Genomic DNA, 18,044 nt, shown 5'->3' on the forward strand with positions numbered 1-18,044 from the left:
CAGAACGGTCGTTACTTCGGACAACGACATCAGCAGCGAAATCCGGAAGCGCATTGTGCAGAGGAATACTATGGGCTTCACCGTCTACGGAGATTCAGAAGACTTCGAAATTAGTGTTGGGAAAAATAAAGTTTTTGTCGGAATTGATTCCGGTTAGCTCCGAAGTTTTCTGAAATCGATTCCAGATAGTAAGTCCGGAATCAGTTTCCGGAATCGGAGTCAGTTTCGGCATCTCCATAAGAATAGGTGTTTGGGTCCAATGATGCTACGTATTGATAGCAGCAAAGAATCAAATTTTTCCTTGTAAACGATCAATTCTCGTGGAGATTCCTTAATTGATTACACTTCTGAATCTTCTTATTTAAATTCAATAACTGATTCCCATTCCGGAGCTAATTCCAATTTAAGAGTCAATTCTGATTCCGTTTCTACAGCATATTGTAATCCCCTGGACTATTCCGATTCTGGAGCCGATTTCGAAATCGGAGTCGGATTCGGAGTCGACTCGAGAATCGGCTCCAAAATCGGAATCGATTACAGCATCGGAAGCAGGTAGGTCCTATTCCGAGCTCCCACCACTATTCGAAATCGCACGAAATGTTAGATATATTGCCTCTATGGCGATGATCCTCTATGGAGACGAATCTTGGACCATTCGGATGGGTGACGCGTCCGGACCATCTTTGGCGGTGTGTTTGAGCATGGAGCGTGGAGGAGAGGGATGAACCACGAGCTTGCTGAGCTGTACTGCGCGAACTGGGCATCCTGATGAAGGCTGGCAGGATACGATGGCTGGGGTATGTTATGAGGATGCCGAATTCATGCCTCACTAAGAAGGTTACAGCGTGCCTCAGTTCGGCACGAGGTGCAGGAGAGCACATCGAACTCGTTGGTTCCATCAGCTGAAGCAAGACATGTCGAAGATGCATGGGAGGCTGCAGCCAGGGACCGCGCATCGTGGAGTGTGATCTTGAGCAGGTCAACTAGAGAGAGAGAGACTACACTAAGGCGGTTGGCTTTTAGCGTTCTCTGCCTGCTTGGTCCGGGGTTGCTCATTTATTGCGCCGATCGCGTACATGTTACAGGGAAAAGCAATACCACACATAATACCGTTGAAATATACCCTTCGATGCCCGCTAGTCACAATTTGCCAGGATGCGCAATTTGCAAGCGCGTTGCTATTTTTGTCTTCCTTTTGTTGCTGCAATAAATTATCATTTTGTCGCCTTCCCGGTCCCGGAAGCGTTTGCCTATCGATGATGACTATGAAAGCTTCCCCAATAGACGTGTGCACGCTTTCTTCCTTTCTACTAGCTCTATCCCTCTTTCCACACAAACACACACACACTGACTATGCACTTATGTAGCTCCAATTTATCTTACTCTGACGCACTTGATTTGATGCATAATTAGCTATTCTGTTTGCGTATTGTTTTTTTTTTTCGCGCAGCTCATTCTACACAAAACACGTACCGTACCACGAAAATAAAACCTTTCCCTTTTCCTTGCTTTGCGTGCGCACCATTACACCCCTTTTTGGCGTATCTTAACCATAATCCCTATCTTTCTTATCCTCGCTAACATTCGCGCTTAATACACAATTCTTCAATTTTAGGATAAGTGCTCGCGCGCGCGCGCCCGTCTGTGTGTGTAGCTACCCTTTCCCCCTATTTTTTATCATTAGGATAATGCTTACATCACAATATAAAACAAATCAAAATTACACATACACACAAAACACATACAAACGTACCTACACGTACACATTGATAAATCAGTTACACAATTTTGGGAGTTGATTTGTTGGGACAAAGAGTTTTAGTTGCAGTACGATCGTCTTCGGTTCGGGTTGCTCCCCCTTTTTACAAACAATTTTAACAACATTAATAATTTACCACGCTTCGAGACACGATGATGGCCTTTTTCCGTTTTCTTCTGCGTGTGGTTTGTAACCCTATTGCTGCCTTGGCCGGTGTAAAAAAAAAAAACATAAAAAAAACAAACCCAAAAACTGTCTTCAGGGAGATGGGCCTTATGGTTTGCTCGCCCAGTGGCAAGTAAGACTCCTGCCTTGCCAAATGGCTAAGCGCTTTTCGTTTGGTTTGTATGTTTTTATGTAGCTGTGTCAAACTCTTCTAACTACTCTCCCACTCGCCCGTACAGCCGCGCACTGCCTACTGTGTCGCTGTTTTTTTGTGTGTTCCTCCATACCGATCCTCTCTTCCCGAGCTCCTTTCCCGGATCAAGAAGATCGGTGTGCGATGTAATTTGCGACAGTGTTGTTGTTGTTGTTGTTTCTTCTTCCTTGTCCTCCCTAATTACTTTAATAGGAATATTCATCTCAGTTGCGGTTTTACGTCTAACTTATTTCCTTTGTATGTGTGTGTGTGTATTTCCCTCCTCTCGCTTGCTTGATTTACTCTTTGGCTAGATTATTTAAGCTATCGGCTAAATTATACGCGCTTTCGCACACACCCAGACTACACATCGGGCAAGAATTTAGTATGTATGCGTGTGTGTGTGTGCCGATTTAGTCGATCTTGGCCTTAAAGTAGCGCTTGAAGATCACTGGCACGAGCGCGACGACGGAGAAGGCGGCCAGCATCGCGATCGAGCCCCAGCTGAACGCGTCGCTCGAGCTGGTCATCTTGTACAGCGTCTTGCCCGCCTGGATCGCGATGAACGAGGGCGGCGCAACGCCGAGGAAGGTGCCGAGCGCGAACGGGTAGAGCGGAACGCCGATGACCGGCGCGACTAGGTTGATGAACCAGTTCGGCAGGAACGGCGTCATGCGCAGGAACAGCATGTAGCTGAGCAGATCGTCCCGGTGCCGGTCGACCTGCTTCGCCCAGTGGTGGGCCCGCTCGGGAAAGTAGTATTTGACCAGCCGGCGGCCCACCAGCTGCGAGAGCAGGTAGCACAGCGTGGCGCCCAGCGCGGAACAGAAGCAGACGAGCGTGAGGGCGACCGGGAAGCTGTACAGGAAGCCGCTCAGTATCGAGAGGAACAGCGAGCCGGGAATGGCAAACGTTTGCAGACTGCGTAGGCATAGGAAGCGAACGTGAGAGAGAGAGATAGAGAGAGAGAGATAGAGAAAGAAATAGAGATTAGAATTTAAAATGCAATAAAAGTAGACCAACAGCCACAGAAGCCAGGCGCAGACAAGCGTGTGCATCGTAAAGCGCAACTTGCGGTGGAAGGTGCAAAGGGGTGCCGGCATACTTACAATATGTACACCAGTATGATGCCGAACATCACCTCCAGATTGTACAGGTCTTTGTAGCGGTCGAGCACCCGGCCGAGCTGCTTCGCGTCCTCGATATCGAACGGCACCTTCAGATATTGCTTTTCCGACCTGCGAACGAGGGAAAAAGGGGCGCACGTGGTTAGCACAGGGGGTGGGGAAACCCGGGAAGGGGGGAGGGACACTTACTCTTCCAGCTGGGGAAACATCGCGTACACGTACACCATCGCGAACAGGCTGGTGAAGAAGATGGCCGCGAGAATGATGAGCGATTGCCGGGCGGACCGATCCTCGTCCGCCGGCGGCGATGATGCCTTGCTGTGCTGCTGGGGCTGGGGCGGCCCACCGTTGGCCGCCTTGGCGGACCCGTTCATCGTGGCGGATGGACGCTGCTGCACCAGCTTCTGCTCGTGATGGTGGTGGTGGTTGTTGTTGTTGCTGCTGCCGTACAGTGCCGTCCCGTTCGCATCCGGTGCCATTGCTGCCCCTCGGTATCGACCTTTTCGGATGTCGTCCCTCTGTTTGCTTTGTTTTTCCTCTACTGACGCGACCAGTGGAGCATCTGCTGAACCGTCGCTGTCTGGCTGCGTATCTGCGCCGAACGCGGCTCGCGCTTGATGATGGATGAATAAAGCCCGTCCGGCTGGTGCACGACACTATCACACCCAAGCGCAGATACGGTACGGTCCAATCGTACGATATGTGTGCAGCAGCAACCGCAGCCGCGCGTGTGTGTGCCGATGATTAATATATACCTACAAAGAGAGAACGTGAGTAGAAGGGTAGGACACATGTAGGACGCGGGCGGGCGTGTGAGATGACGATGGCGAGAAATGAATGTACATCTACCGGAAGCTAACACTAACAATGTCACACAACCGTAACAGAAAGTGTCAGTCCGACGTGTGTATGGTAGCGAGCCGAGCAGCGCCTACCGCAATGCGACACGTGGTTTGGCCGGCTGAATAAATAGAAAATACGAACGATTCTGGGGAGGGTTGTCAAGCCGCACATTTGGGGGAGGTTTTCTATTCACGCTATTTATACATCGCGAGCGAATTTAAATTTGAATTCCTATGCGCCTTGGTACACAACGCAACTAGAGGCGCACCTTCCCGGCGCGGTGTCTTTCTCACGGTGTCTAAATAAATCAATTAGAAATTGACATACATATAAACACAGGAAGCAGATAAGTAACCCTCGTCTGTTTCGTTATCAACCGTAAAATAGGTCATAAAGGCAAGCCGCATCTCGCTCAACCTCGCCATGCATGGATGAGCGACTTGCTCAAGAATATTTATGCAGGGTTTGCCAGGTGTGTGTTACAGTACATTAAAAAAGCAGATTTGTGGGTGTGTGTGTGCAAGCGAACGAGATCCGAATGAAACATTTTAAAGCCATTTTCCTTTTTTCTAAAAAAATCACGGAAAAAAACCCCGAACTTATCGACTCCGAATCCGGATCAGTCCGGATCATTTCGGATGATTCCAGAAGCGTCTGGATGAGTTCGAACGAGAGATGTAAGATCATATCCGGATTCAGCCTCAGCTTCTGATGCACGAACAACAGCTAATACACAGTAGTGGTGGGAGCTCGGAATCAGACCTACCCGATTCCGTTTCCGTGCTCGGAATCAATTCCGATTCAAGTCTACTCCGGAGTCGATTCCGGAGCCAATTCAAGGGCCGATTCTAGAGTTGACTCCATAGCCGATTCTGGAGCGAAGGATCGGAATCAGCTCCGAAATCAGAATCGACCTAAGAATCGCAATTTGCTCCGATAACGGAATTAGGATTGCCTCCAGAAATAGATTTTTCTCCGGAATGAGATTCAGTTCTCGAATTGAAACACGATGTTTCAAAAGCGAAATCAGTCCGGCAATCTCCATAATAATGGATTTGCGTTTACAAATAAATTTTGATTCTTTGCGGCTTTAAATACGTTGTATAATTGAACCCAAACGCCTATTCGTATGGAGGTGTCGAAACCGGTTCCGTTTTGAAGCCGATTCTGATTTCGGAACCAATTTGGATTCCGAAAGATAGTGGCGAATATTTGACATAAAAAAGAAAGATAAATTTGACATGCAATTCTGTTCCGCAATTCCGAGCGTGCTGTTACATTAGCCAAGCGGGTTTTGCTGTCAAATTTGGCCAAGGACAGATGAATTCCAGAATTATTCTTGTAATGTAATAGGGCCTTAATGGACAGTCATTTTGGGAATCAGCAATTGCAACCCCAACCTTAACTACTCGCCTGGACTCTAAAGGACTCGTTCGGACTCATCCAGACTAGTCTACAGACTTATGTGGTCTAGTGTTGGGTTTCATGAATCATTCGTTGAGATTCATATGAATCTTCAGTGATGAGTGATTCGAATCTCCAGGCGAATCTTTACAGATTAATGAATCTCAAAATATTCTTGAATCTCCAAGGATTCATAAATCTCTAAAAAATCATGAATCCCGAACGATTCATGTATCTTTAGAGATTCATTAGTCTATACGATTAATAATTCCATAAAAATTCATAGATTTTCAAGGATTCGTGAATCTTTAGAGATTAATGATTTTCAAAAAATTTGAATTTGCGCAATCCCAACTACAACATGCCCATTGTGGGTTCAAGCCTCCCATAGCCGTCTCTCCGTAGCAAAACAAACTATCCGGCTGTGTGGTACTTGCCAAGAAGTCTCGAAAGCCTGTATAGGCTGGCATGACCACGTAGATTGTTACGCCAAGAAGAAGAATAATAAAACTCAAGCTCTATGATTTTTTAGAGATACATGAATCCCTTGAGATTCATGAATCTTTCGAGATAAATGAGATTTCGAGATTCATTAATCTTTCCAATCGAGATTCAGATTTATTGAATCATTACAAAGATTCATTCGGTCATATGAATCTGAATCAGATTTACTCTGATTTACAGATATTTACAGATTTAACACTAAACCAGACCCATCCGGACTGATTCGAAATGATTCGAACTGATCCGGACCGATCTAGACACCTTCGGAGTCGAGTCCAGCTATGATCCGGAGTCGAATTTGGATATTTTGCGCACCGGAGTCGGAGTTGATCCACGACTCCACTCCGGATTAGCCATCACTACGCCCGAAGCGCAGAGGTTTGGCACAATTCAAACGAGGGGAGAACGTGTCCGTGAACGGTTCAAGCGAATTCCCCCACACAGCAGTGAACATTTTTTTTCTGTACACTTTTTACAATTCCAGTTCGTGCTTTCGCGTTGCCATTTTACCCAAAGGCGTACAGTTTGCGCAAAAAAAAACGCAGTTGCGCGACCAGAATAGGGTAGGGATTGTAGCAGACGTTGCCGACGAGGCAAACGAAAAAGAACCGGAGGCAGTAGAACGGAATTGGAATGTAATGAAAGTGAAACTCCCTTTCGCCCGCGCAAACCAACCAAAGCAACACCACCACACGGCTTTTCCTTTTGGGCGGGTGGTGGATGTTTTGTTTTGTTTCGTTTTTGTTGTTGTTGCAATCGCATGCTTCTTTCCGCGTGTTTCTTATTGCGCGTTTGCGAGCCGCGCTCGTTCTGTAGCCAGCTGATGGGTGGATTATGCCCCCGCCGATCGGCGCATGCTGATCATACGATTCTTTGCGTGTGTGTGTGTGTGTGTGTGTGTGAACCGATAGAAATGGAAGGGGCATTGGGTGCTGAGCTTGTTTTGTCTCGCCGTGGGGTTTCCTTTGAGCTCAGCATGTGACTTCCTTATCATCCACGCCATCCCCATAGTGTCACCGGAACGGCTCATGTCGGGTGCGTGCAGAGGGGGGGGGGGGGGACGATGAAAACAGATTCCATCCCTACAGCTCCCTCCCCGCCACCCTTTCACAACAAAGACGTATCGCCTGATGTTTTGCTGCCTTGTTATCCACCGTTGCGCAGGCTTATTTTTATCTCGTTTTCGCACTCGCCAGCGCCCCACCGTTGATGCGTGGTGGTCCGACCTTGTGTCGTAATTATCCCCCCACTTCCCACTACTAACACTACACTACTACAGCACTACTACGCGCGCGCCCGTTACTGTTTAACTCGAGTGTTGTTTTTTTTACTCTTCTCTCTGCTGTTGCTGTATGGCGTGTTGTTTAAGCGCGCCGTTGTGGGCTGAGGGTGACGAAGGTGGGCTGACTGTTACGTACTCCCAAATGGCTCAAGGCTCTTCGCAGCACCGTTTCTCGCACGAAACGAGTTTGCCGCAGCAGCGGTCGCTTCGCCGCCGAAGACAATGGCAAACCACACCACACTGGAAGGTGGTGGAACATTTTGTCTTTTTTTTTTGTTTGTACGTGCTCGCGCACTCTTCGGAGCCGTTGTCCTTGCACGGTCCAAATAAAGCCACCCGCTGCTCGCCCGCAAGGGAAATGGCGTGCACCTCTTCCTTCCGGTTTTGCATAGAAAACCCTTTTCCAGGGGCAACAGACACACACACGCACAGACGGACACGTTTTCGGCAGGGATCGATAGCGATAGTTGGCTGCAAATGGACATTGTTGTGTAAAATCGTCATACTTTACCGATTGCCCTTCGGCTACTATCGTGCTTGGCGCTGGTTGTGTTGGCCGTGCAACTCTCCTTCCCGAGCTGCTGCTGCCGCTGTTTGCAAGCGCGTTGCTGGTCACGCGTTCCGGAATGGGGCAAGACACCACACGATTTTTCGGCTTGTTTGGTACGCTGCGCTGCCCTGCCGAGAAGGGATGATGCGTGTGCGCGCGCGTACGTTTCGCTGTTGATAGTTGGCTGCCGCGCCAGGCAGAAAGAAAGGATAAACTGCAACGCACCACCAGCGAACTGCCACCACCACTTGCGGGCTGATTGGAGAGAGCGACTGTTTTACGCCACCGCGGTGATGATAAAGGGAACGATAAACGTTCTTTTCTACCCTCCGCAAATACACACAACACACAACACACGGAGAAAATTTTAAGCAAAGGCGAGGTGTAGAAAATATAAAGAAATTGCGGGGAAACAAAATGCACCAAAGGAACGGCAGACGATCCGACCGAGCGATGGCACACGAATGAAGCCGTGGCCAGATGCGGCTACCGCACGACACTGACGGCGGTTTGACAGCTGCTCGCCAGCTGCTCGACTGCTCGAAGGGGTTTAAATTTAAAAGACCTTTGGTTGGCCCTTCGAGCCGTTGAATGATGTTGATTCTAGCGAATTGTTGTTAATTCGGTTTATTACACTTTTATTTTTATTTTATCTCCTGACGGAGGAGTGTGAGGTGATCGAAAGATGGCAGTACTACTTCGAAGGACATCTGCATGGAGCAGAGGCAGGAGAGAATGGCGCAAGTGGCAGAACAAGGCAACTACGACAGCATTGGTGCAGACGACGAGGTGCTCATCTCATCTCATTTCTGGAAGAGATTGACAACGCCATCAGGCAGGAGAGAATGGCGCAAGTGGCAGAACAAGGCAACTACGACAGCATTGGTGCAGACGACGAGGTGCTCATCTCATCTCATTTCTGGATGAGATTGACAACGCCATCAAGCAGTTTAAGAACTTATCTGCTAGAAGTTATCTTCAGATGAGTTTAAGTTTGCTGGCAGCGATGGGCTGGCGGCCGAGCTCTTCAAGATGGGGTCGAAGAGGTTTACCGTCGAAATTCATCAGCTTATCGTGAAAACCTGGGAGCAGGAGGAGGAGGAGCGGAAGCTGCGTGTCATTCATCCAGTCTACAAAAGGGGCGACAGGTTGCAATTCTCGAATTTTCGAGCCATCACAGTCTTCAATGCCGTCTACAAGATACTGTCCCAGATCCTGTTTTGCAGACTTGTGACCCTTGCTACAAATTTCGTCGGCAGCTACTAAGATTGGTTTGTTGTAAGCAAATCCTTTACTGACCAAATTTCTACTCAGCGGCAGATCCTCCAGAAGTGACGAGAGTACTAGATCCCCTACGCACCACCTGTTCATCGACTTTTAGGCGGCCTACGACACCATAGACCGGAATGAACTATGGAACATCATGCAGCCGCACCACTTCCCAGAAAAGTTGATCAGGATGTTACAGGCCACCATGAATGCAGTGCCAGATGAGAGTATCGAACTTGTCTCGGAACCGTTCGAATCTCACAGGGGCCTGAGGCAAGGTGACGGACTCTTTAGTCTTCTCTTCAACATTGCCCTGGAAGGTGTCATTCGAGGCGTGGGGCTAGACAACGACATTCGTGGTACCCTCCTCTACCGGTCTCTCCAATTTCTTGGCTTCGCGGATGACATCGACATCACCGGCAGGACAACAGCGAAAGCGTGAGGCGTAAACCTTCTGGTATTTCGGCCTGGTCGTTACTTCGGACAACAACATCTGCAGCGAAATCCGGAGACGCATTGTGCAAGAGAATCGTGCATAATATGGGCTTCACCGACTGCTGAGATCCAGAAGACTTCGAGCTCGCACGAAATCTGATTTTCGAAAAGTTGCTGTTGGGAGATTGAACAGTAAATTTGAAATGCCGTCGGGGCCCCCTTCGATCATCAGTCGCAAACTCGTCTATTTTTGCTAACGGGGGGGGGGGGGGGGGTGCAAATGATTCAGCGGGGCCCCCTTCGATCATCAGTCGCAAACTCTAAAATGTTTGCTGACGGGGGGGGGGGGTGCAAATGATTCGCCAACCTCGGGGCCCCATCGGCCATCCTTCCGGGGGCCCTTGTCGCTTGTACTCTGTCCATACGGCATACTATAGAATGGCGATCTACGGGGCCCCTAAATCGGCGGGGCCCCTGGCGACCGCCTAGTCCGCCTACCGTTAGATCCGCCGCTGACTATGCTGAATGATATGTCCGAACTACTTCGGACTATTGTGTATAATAGTTTAGTTAAATAGGTTTTAGTTTAAAGTGATTTTTTGAAAGTCTTTTTACCAGTGAGTGAGTGATGAGCTATCGAGCTGCTTTTATACTCAAACAATGGTTTGTATGCTTTACCATCCCTTCCATTATTACTGTGGTAACTGGAATTAAACACTGAAATGCTCCATTTCAGCTCTTAGTGGAAGCAATGTGGAGCTACGTACTGTCAGGAAATGGAGTCCGGTTTATCATTTTTTAAGTTGCCATTTTACAGGAAAAAAATATTACAGGCATCCGGCTACACGGGTAGCAAAATCGATTTTGATTGGTTATTTCTCTAATTTTGAGAATTTTGACTTGCAATTTTGAATGTGTGCGCAAACCACAGCCATCTTTCTCCGAAAATTTTCGTAGAATTTTTTGAGTATAATAAACCTGTTTCGAAGACAGCTTTGTGTCTAACAACATTCATCTCAACGCTGCCCCATGCACTCATTAACACACTTATCAATGCCGGCTGTCCTACATGTCCCGTCGTCACTGAATCTATGGTTTTAAAAGCAATCGACTGCCTGCTCTCTGGAAGGTATCGTGGCTAACACCTATGCATAAAAAGGGATGCAAAAACGAAGCAAACAAGTTTTGCGGGATTACACCCTTAAGTGCATACGCCAAAGTTTTTGAGCTTTTTAATTATGGACCTCTCTTAGCATCGGCCTGCAACTAAATCAGCATTAATCAACACGGCTTTGTACTTAAAAGATCCACTACAACAAACCTAGTCCAATTTGTGAGCACTTGCCATAGATCCATTGATAACGGCTTAAAGGTGGACACCATCTTTACGGATATTAAGACGGCCTTTGACTGTGTTTCCCACAGTATCCTTCTTGCTAAGCTTGACAGACTCGGTTTGACACCGTCCCTGGTATTGTGGTTTAAATCTTATCTCGCCGATCGATGCTACGCGGTCAGACTTGGTCAACATCTGTCCAGACATTTCCGTGCTTCTTCCGGTGTACCACAGGGCAGTAACCTGGGCCTCCTACCGTTCCTGCTTTACATTAACGACGTGACCTCGGTACTGACTGACTCCAACTGCCTTTTATATGCAGATGATACAAAAATCTACCGTGAAATCCGGAATCCCGAAGACCATCAGCGACTTCAAGCACCCTTAATTGAGTTCGACTTCTGGTGCAAGCGGAACGCTTTAACTGTCAGCATCGAGAAGTGTGCTGCTTTCACATTCAGTAGATCGCGTACGCCTGCACATTACACCTATATGCTAAAGTACAAAGTCTTGAAAGAGTGTTTTGTGCCAAAGACCTCGGCGTCTATCTAGACCAGGGGTCTCCAAACTACGGCCCGCAAGAGTCTTTAATGAGGCCCGCGATGACTGGGTAAAGGTTAAATTAAATAGCTTTCTTTTCTAACTAATTGATGAAAAAAAAAAAATTTGTTTTACTTCTGAAAGACGAAAATCAAGATTCAATAAAATAAAGCTGCAGAAATTTGATATATTTTGTTAGTATTTTCTTATTAAAACGAGATTTGAACTTTCACTCATTCTAAAGGTAGCGGCAAAATGGCCCTCAACAACGTTGATTGTGAAGCAATGCGGCCTGCAAACTGAAAAGTTTGGAGACCCCTGATCTAGACGCTAGACTCTCCTTCGATGCACAGCTCGAGGACGTTGTAGCCAGGGGCAGTCGTATGCTAGGACTAATTGGTAACATGACGCGTGTTCTCCGCGACCCACTGTGCTCTTGTTCGACCGTTGCTGGAATACGCAGGCAGTATGTGGTGGCCTTCATCTACTCAGGCTATGGCGTGGCTATAGTCAATTCAGCGCAGGGCAACACGCCTTGCCCTTCGTGACTGGCACCGACGGTTCGACTATGATACAAGATGCCTGCTACTGGGGCTTCCTTAGCTCGCAGATCGTATTCAGCATGCCAGGTTGGCATTCATCACCGGGCTTCTTAACGGAAGTATTGGTTGTCCTGTGCTGCTCTCGTGGGTTCAGCTATATGTGCCAGCCAGATCACTTCGTGTCCGCTCAATGCTGACTATTGCGACACCCCGGACTTCTTTTGGTGCCTGCGACCCCATGATCTATTAGCTACATTTACGAGCCCGGTACCACAGTCATGGAATTATCAACCCGTATCCGTACAACAAATCACTAACTTGCGTGTCCTGTATTTATAAGTATATGTATGCGTAGAAGAGCAGTTTCGAGTGGGCTATGCAGTCCCTTGACAATACAATAAACATTAAACATAACGAACGTCCATGTAGTTATGGTACCATCTGCTGCGTTCCTCCTAAGAGTATTAAAAATGCAAGAGTCTATACATTTGGCAATGTATGTGCCTTTTTGTTTACTGTATATTTTGTTTATAAGCTACCGTATGCGATAGTCGTGATTATTAACCCCCGTTGACAGCAGTCTACATGGAATGTAGAATATTAAATCGAAAACACGGATCGGCTTCTTTATTGTTGCCTGTTTTCATTTACGCACAGCACGAACCACTCGTCGTCGGCACAACGCATCGATCGGGAGACTGATTGGAGATGACTTTAAAATGTTCCACCAAGGGGGGCGCGAAAGGGAACTTATATCGAACGGTAGAGGCTGATTTTTGGCTTACAATTTATAACAAAATATCGATTGATCCGTTCTAAGCGTCCACAGGGAGGATGGGAAGAGGAGGGGATAGTAGAGTAGGGGAATGGTTTAAAATTGATTTTTCTTTCGCTTTTCGACGCGCTTCTGGTGATGCAGATCCTGCACGTACTTGAAGTAGGTGAACAGCTCGTCAAACTTGATGTTGCACTGGCTTTCGTTGGTAGACTTGGAGCTGCTGTGTGGTGCGAAGGAAAAGGCAAAGGAGTACAGTCGTGAGTAAAGTGGCGCATTTCATTTATATTGCTTAATAAAACAACTACTTACATCTTGTTCGGTTGGCTCCAGTAGTTAGGCACACACTTCAACCGATTGTTCAGCAGATGGAACGCTTCGGTCTGGGGTAGCAGCATCAGTATACCGTACAGTGCACGTGAGAGATGCTGTGCGTCGGCATTATCGTTCGAGTGCGATATCAACGCGAGCCGTAATGCTACAGGCGGGAGAGATGGAAAGATGAAAACTGCATTACTATACAAAAGAAATGACACGAACAGCGGGATTTACTGAAAGAGCCTTACATGCAAAGATCGGAGATTCAATCAGCTGCACCATCTTGTCGATTTCCACCAGAAAGTCGACCGTTATTTCGATATCGGCACTAGAAGTAGAAAGAGATGGTGCATTGCAGGCGTTGTTGGCGATCGTATTGATAGGGACTTACAATAGCGTGACTATCTCGGACACGTGCTGGTAGCATTGCGCTAGCAGGCAGAGCGAAAGCGTCGAGACGGGACAATGCGCCCAGCATTTGTAAAGGCACTCGAACAGTGAGGCAGATTTCTGTAGAAACAAAAAGAAAAAGAAAATGAAGTGTATAAGCACTCTCCTTCCACCAGGCCGGCACCAAATCGAGACGCCTCACCTCGTTCCGTATGTCATGCAGCATGTTGCGCAGATCGAACAGGTCCGAGGTCGTCAGCAGGATCATGTTGAGCGTCCGCACCATGGTGGAGGCAATCTTCAGGTTGATGCGCTCCTCGAGCAAAATCTCCGCGAACGTCCGGTAGATGTACTCCGCGTTCAGCAGCCGGCACAGCTGCCGTATGATGAGCGTGCCCCGCTTCTCCAGGAACGTGTTGTTCTCGCTGAACAGGTTGAGCAGCTCGACCAGAAACTGCCGGTACTGCGTCTGGTCGAAGTCGTTCCCCTTCACCGTGGCCGAGTTGACGATCTCCGCCAGCACAACGATCGCCTGCAGCACCACCTCGTCCGAGCTGTCCGACAGGCAGTCGCGCAGCAGCACCGGGAACAGCTTGTTCGCGTGCTCCGACATCTCGTCGTGCACCTCGGTGAACAGATGGTGCACCCACTTGAGCACCGCTATCTTGGTCGGCACCGGGCTGTGCACCAGATACTGGCGCAGCACCTCCATCACCGAGTTGAGGTCGAGGTAGCTGAGATTCTTCTGCTTGTCCTCGCCGCTCGAGATCAGCTCGAGCAGGTGCAGGTTGACCGCGTTCGCGCAGTCCTTGATGTTCTTCTTCGCGTCGCTCTCGAACGCCAGGCAGGGCAGGATGGCGGTGAAGATGCCGCTCGCGAAACACAGTATCTCGCCCCCGGACAGCTGCACGAACTCCTTGATCCAGGTGATGGCGTAAAACTGGATCAGCGGATTGCTCGACTGGGCCTGCACGATCAGCACGTTCGTCATCGTCGGGATGTCGGCCGCGCTCGGGTCCAGCTTGATGATCTTCAGGAACTGGGCGAGCAGCGACTCGCACATGCGCTGGATTTCCGGCAGCGGATCCTCCAGTATCTGGAACAGGCCGTGCAGTATCTCCGGCAGAAAGACGACCATGTTGATCTCCGGCACCGCGTTCAGCACCGAGATCCACGAGATGATGAACTGGCGCGCGAACGAACTCTTCACCATGATGCGCTCCCGCACGAGCGGTATGAACGCGTCCAGGTCGAACGTCTGCGACGACTCGATCACAATGTCCTTCAGCAGCCGGTCCAGTATCTCGCTGCCGTTCTTGATCGTCTGGTCCGGATCGGTCACCAGCCGGCTGAGCGCGTTAAAGACGCTCGGGAAGAAGGGCAGCACGGCGCCGCGCGCCACCTTCACCACGTTGTAGAGCGACTCGCTCGCGAAAAAGCGCACCCGGTTGTCGTTGTCAATCAGGCAGTTCATGATCGGGTTGACGATGTCCTCGATGAACTTTTCCGTATCCTTGCCGAGCGCGATGCTGGTGGCGGCCAGCGCGATCAGCCCGCCCTTCTTCTTGTTCGCGTCGTTCGACCGCACAAAGTCCCGGCTCAGCACGTCGATGATGCGCTTGATCTGCGTCATGTTCTTTTTCATCTTGAAATCGGTCACCATCCTGCAACAGGACAGAGCTAGAGTTAGTGGTCGGGCGAAAAAAAAAGAAATTTCCCACCGCTGCACTTTACTTACTTTTCGATCTCGAGGGCGGCCACCTTGCGCTTGTCGTACGTTTTGTCGCTGAGCGCCTTAACGCACGCCTCGCTAATCGGTGCAAAGGCATTTTCCATCTTGTCCTCTGCCTCCAGAAAGTGACTAATCGAACGGCTCTTATCTGCTGCGGTGCTGGTGCGAATATGGGGCGGTTTGTTTATGCCTTCCCTCCCACCCAATGCAACGCACAACAGACCACTGACGCAGCAGCGAATGACGGCACTGACAGCGGCTTTGTTTACATCCACTGTGAATGTGAATTTGAGCGAACGATCATTGTAGGTGTAGAAACGTACAGGGTGGTTCGAGAAGCAAAACGTTTCAGTCTAACCGTTCAAATAGACATAGAGCGATAACGAAGCGCTCATAATTTCACTCCGCGTAGATCAAAGTAGCTCTTTAGGCCCAGTCAATCTACATGCTTTTTGTTTAAAAACATAAAAATGACTTAAAATGTGTTCCAATCTATTTTTTTGCGTTTGGCATTAATTTGGCTCGTCAAAAAAACTAGATAATTCGATTATTGCGGATGAAGCAGCGATTTTGTTCAAAAAAATAAGTTATCGGAGCGGGGGGGGGGGGAGGGGGTAAATTTAAAACGTATTTTTTATGAAGAGGCGGTCGAAAAATTGCAATTTTTGCGTTACGTAATTAATGGATGACGCCAAAGTACCATATAGGCTCAGACACACGACGAAGGCCAGTTCTACAACGAATTCGGAACTTGTGGTGAGAGCTCGGAATCGTACCTACCCGATATCGATTTCGATGCTGGAATTGGATCCGGAGTTCGGTGCCGATTTCGATTCCGAGGACTGGTGCCGATTCCGAAGTCGATTCCGGATCCGATTCCGATGTCGATCCCGGATCCGATTCCGGAGATGATTGCGGACTCCGGAATCGGAATCAACTAGAAAATCGCAATTTGCTCCGGTGACGGAATCAGGATTTAGTCCAGAGAATCAGTTCTATAATTGAAATAAGAAGTTTCAAAAATGAAATCAGTTCGGGAATCTCGATGAGAACGGATCGTTTACAAGTAAATTTTATTTCTTTGCGGCTATCAATACGTAGCTTCATTGGACCCAAACGCCTATTCTTTATGGATATGCCAAAACCGACTCCGATTTAGGAGCCAATTCAGATTCGCGAACCAATTCCAGAGCAAATTTCGGAGTCGATTCTGGAACTAATTCCGGTGCCTACTATCCAGAAAACTTCAGAGCTAGCCGGAATCGATTCCGACAAAAAAGAAAAACATTTTCCCATCACAATTCGGAACCGATTTCAACATCAGAATCAATTTGGCTCTGCAACAAGGCAACGACTACAAGGGTAGCAGTACATTCGGTTTGCTTCCTACGCTTTCGGTTAGTGTGGTATTTTCAATTCAATGGCAGAATCTCCTTCAAACACTGAAATAAAGCATAAATTGTAGCCCTAGATTTGTTCAATATAATCTATTATGGTTACTGATGGCAACGCACCGGCACCTAGTTTTGAATTAACCTATACAAAAATTAATCACCCTTTTGCGTACAGATATTACGGCCCATAACGCGTCAAACTTTGGCTGTTAGTCGTCCCGGGAATAGACTCGGGAACCAGTACGACTTCTCCTCCCCTTGCGTATCGATCCATGCCATCCCTTCGCCGAGCATTTTCTCCACCGCCTGTTCTGCACGCGCCTGCGTCCATCTGGAAAGAAGAATTAGGCAGTGTGTTAAAAAACAAACCAAAAGGCCACGACAGCTACCTCTTGTTTATTCCAACATCTTACCCAAGATCGCTCATGAGCGAGGCGACCGTCACGAACCCTTGTCCCTGGTTCGAGGCCGCACTCAGCACCGTCGTCTCCTGCAGGCTGAGCTCGCCCGGGATGGACTGCACCATGTGCCGGTTCTTCCCGACCGAGTACACGGTGAAGCCGTTGCCGAATATTTTCAGCTTCTTCGTCGCCATCAGTATGTCCTCGGTCGTGATTTCCTGGTGAGTTTGGCTCTTGCCACGGGCCGCCACCAGTCTATTGCGTAGCTCGTCCAGATCCATCAGACCACCTGTGCGGGAGGCAATGAAACACGGTATTTAAAATGTGCATCGCGCCATTGCCCGCGCACACTATTTGCCTTACCTGTTATGTGGTTGTGGGCCAAACAAACCTCCACTACCTGCACGCTCAGCTCGTAGAAGAAATCGCCCATCCCGAGCACGCTCCAGAAGCCTTTGGCCGACGCGAGCGGATCCACCCCGATTGCGGCACACATCTCCTGGAACTGGCGCCGGAACTGGGGGTTCTTCTTGATCTCGCTCCGGTGCTTGGACGCGAACTCTTCCAGGTTCTCCTTCAGCGCTTCCATCTGCTTCACCATCTGCTCGAACTGGGACTCCTGCAGCTCGGTACCCTTGTCCTTGTACTTCTCCGCCTCGAGGCGCTGCTTCTGGATCGCACCAACTCCGGCCCGTCGTCGCATTTTTTGCACACTTCTTTGCACCAAATATTACAAAATTTCGGTCACTACGGTCGGCAGCGCACGGTTTGTTTACGAAGCCAGCGGCAAGCAAACGGGCTGTCAGCAGCTGATTTTGACAAGTTGCGTTTACGTTTGACAGTAGCCAGTGCGAACTGGATGTAAACAATGGTCAAAGAGAAGCGTTTTCAAGCACAAACATATCGAGATAATTCAAATTATTAACCAAAAAAAAGTGTTCATTACTTAGGGGTAAATATTTGTATGAGTGGAAATACAACTCAGTGAAGCAAATCGCGAACTAGACAGGTCGGTCGCTTCGTTTCAGTTTCGTGTTGGCAGCGTTAGACATACAAAATCAACAGTAGTATGCATAAATATATGA

At 48.5% G+C, this 18,044-nt stretch overlaps 3 protein-coding genes across 6 annotated transcripts; all 3 read right to left on the reverse strand.

The window, feature by feature from the left end:
* Nucleotides 1-1,012: 1,012 nt before the first annotated feature.
* Nucleotides 1,013-8,309, reverse strand: LOC120961169 (transmembrane protein 41 homolog). 3 transcript variants are annotated; one of them, XM_040384863.2, is made up of 4 exons: nt 7,789-8,309; nt 3,434-3,999; nt 3,227-3,355; nt 1,013-3,038 (listed from the first exon to the last, which is right to left on the reverse strand). In XM_040384863.2, the coding sequence occupies exons 2-4, from the start codon at nt 3,721-3,723 to the stop codon at nt 2,531-2,533; spliced, it is 927 nt and encodes a 308-aa protein (XP_040240797.1). In that variant the 5' UTR covers nt 3,724-3,999; nt 7,789-8,309; the 3' UTR covers nt 1,013-2,530. The 3 variants fall into 3 exon arrangements, with proteins under 3 accessions (XP_040240797.1, XP_040240791.1, XP_049466836.1); XM_040384857.2 differs by having other exon boundaries at nt 7,784-8,309; XM_049610879.1 differs by lacking the exon at nt 7,789-8,309 and adding an exon at nt 4,229-4,594.
* A 4,123-nt stretch (nt 8,310-12,432) lies between these two features.
* LOC120954749 (protein VAC14 homolog) lies at nt 12,433-15,423 on the reverse strand. 2 transcript variants are annotated; one of them, XM_040374942.2, is made up of 6 exons: nt 15,171-15,423; nt 13,635-15,096; nt 13,434-13,552; nt 13,291-13,370; nt 13,037-13,202; nt 12,433-12,944 (listed from the first exon to the last, which is right to left on the reverse strand). In XM_040374942.2, the coding sequence occupies exons 1-6, from the start codon at nt 15,266-15,268 to the stop codon at nt 12,821-12,823; spliced, it is 2,049 nt and encodes a 682-aa protein (XP_040230876.1). In that variant the 5' UTR covers nt 15,269-15,423; the 3' UTR covers nt 12,433-12,820. The 2 variants fall into 2 exon arrangements, with proteins under 2 accessions (XP_040230876.1, XP_040230866.1); XM_040374932.2 differs by having other exon boundaries at nt 12,433-12,947; nt 15,171-15,422.
* A 783-nt stretch (nt 15,424-16,206) lies between these two features.
* Nucleotides 16,207-17,764, reverse strand: LOC120957057 (vacuolar-sorting protein SNF8). Its single transcript, XM_040378998.2, has 3 exons — nt 17,323-17,764; nt 16,972-17,248; nt 16,207-16,889 (listed from the first exon to the last, which is right to left on the reverse strand). The coding sequence occupies exons 1-3, from the start codon at nt 17,660-17,662 to the stop codon at nt 16,754-16,756; spliced, it is 753 nt and encodes a 250-aa protein (XP_040234932.1). The 5' UTR covers nt 17,663-17,764; the 3' UTR covers nt 16,207-16,753.
* Between the last annotated feature and the right edge of the window lie 280 nt (nt 17,765-18,044).

Source organism: Anopheles coluzzii, chromosome X (genome assembly GCF_943734685.1).
Source record: "Anopheles coluzzii chromosome X, AcolN3, whole genome shotgun sequence".
Taxonomy (NCBI): Eukaryota; Metazoa; Arthropoda; class Insecta; order Diptera; family Culicidae; genus Anopheles; species Anopheles coluzzii.

Bases quoted from the DNA above. Each gene is read 5' to 3' on its own strand.
- LOC120961169 (XM_040384863.2), bottom strand. From the start codon at position 3,723: ATGGCACCGGATGCGAACGGGACGGCACTGTACGGCAGCAGCAACAAC. The intron at 3,356-3,433 runs GTAAGTGTCCCT...CCTCGTTCGCAG, and splicing joins ATGTTTCCCCAGCTGGAAGA to GTCGGAAAAGCAATATCTGA. The intron at 3,039-3,226 runs GTAAGTATGCCG...ATGCCTACGCAG, and splicing joins ATCATACTGGTGTACATATT to TCTGCAAACGTTTGCCATTC.
- LOC120954749 (XM_040374932.2), bottom strand. From the start codon at position 15,268: ATGGAAAATGCCTTTGCACCGATTAGCGAGGCGTGCGTTAAGGCGCTC. The intron at 13,203-13,290 runs GTAAGGCTCTTT...TCCCGCCTGTAG, and splicing joins TGAATCTCCGATCTTTGCAT to CATTACGGCTCGCGTTGATA. The intron at 12,948-13,036 runs GTAAGTAGTTGT...CGCACCACACAG, and splicing joins TGGAGCCAACCGAACAAGAT to CAGCTCCAAGTCTACCAACG.
- LOC120957057 (XM_040378998.2), bottom strand. From the start codon at position 17,662: ATGCGACGACGGGCCGGAGTTGGTGCGATCCAGAAGCAGCGCCTCGAG. The intron at 17,249-17,322 runs GTAAGGCAAATA...CCTCCCGCACAG, and splicing joins GGCCCACAACCACATAACAG to GTGGTCTGATGGATCTGGAC. The intron at 16,890-16,971 runs GTAAGATGTTGG...TCTTCTTTCCAG, and splicing joins TCGCTCATGAGCGATCTTGG to ATGGACGCAGGCGCGTGCAG.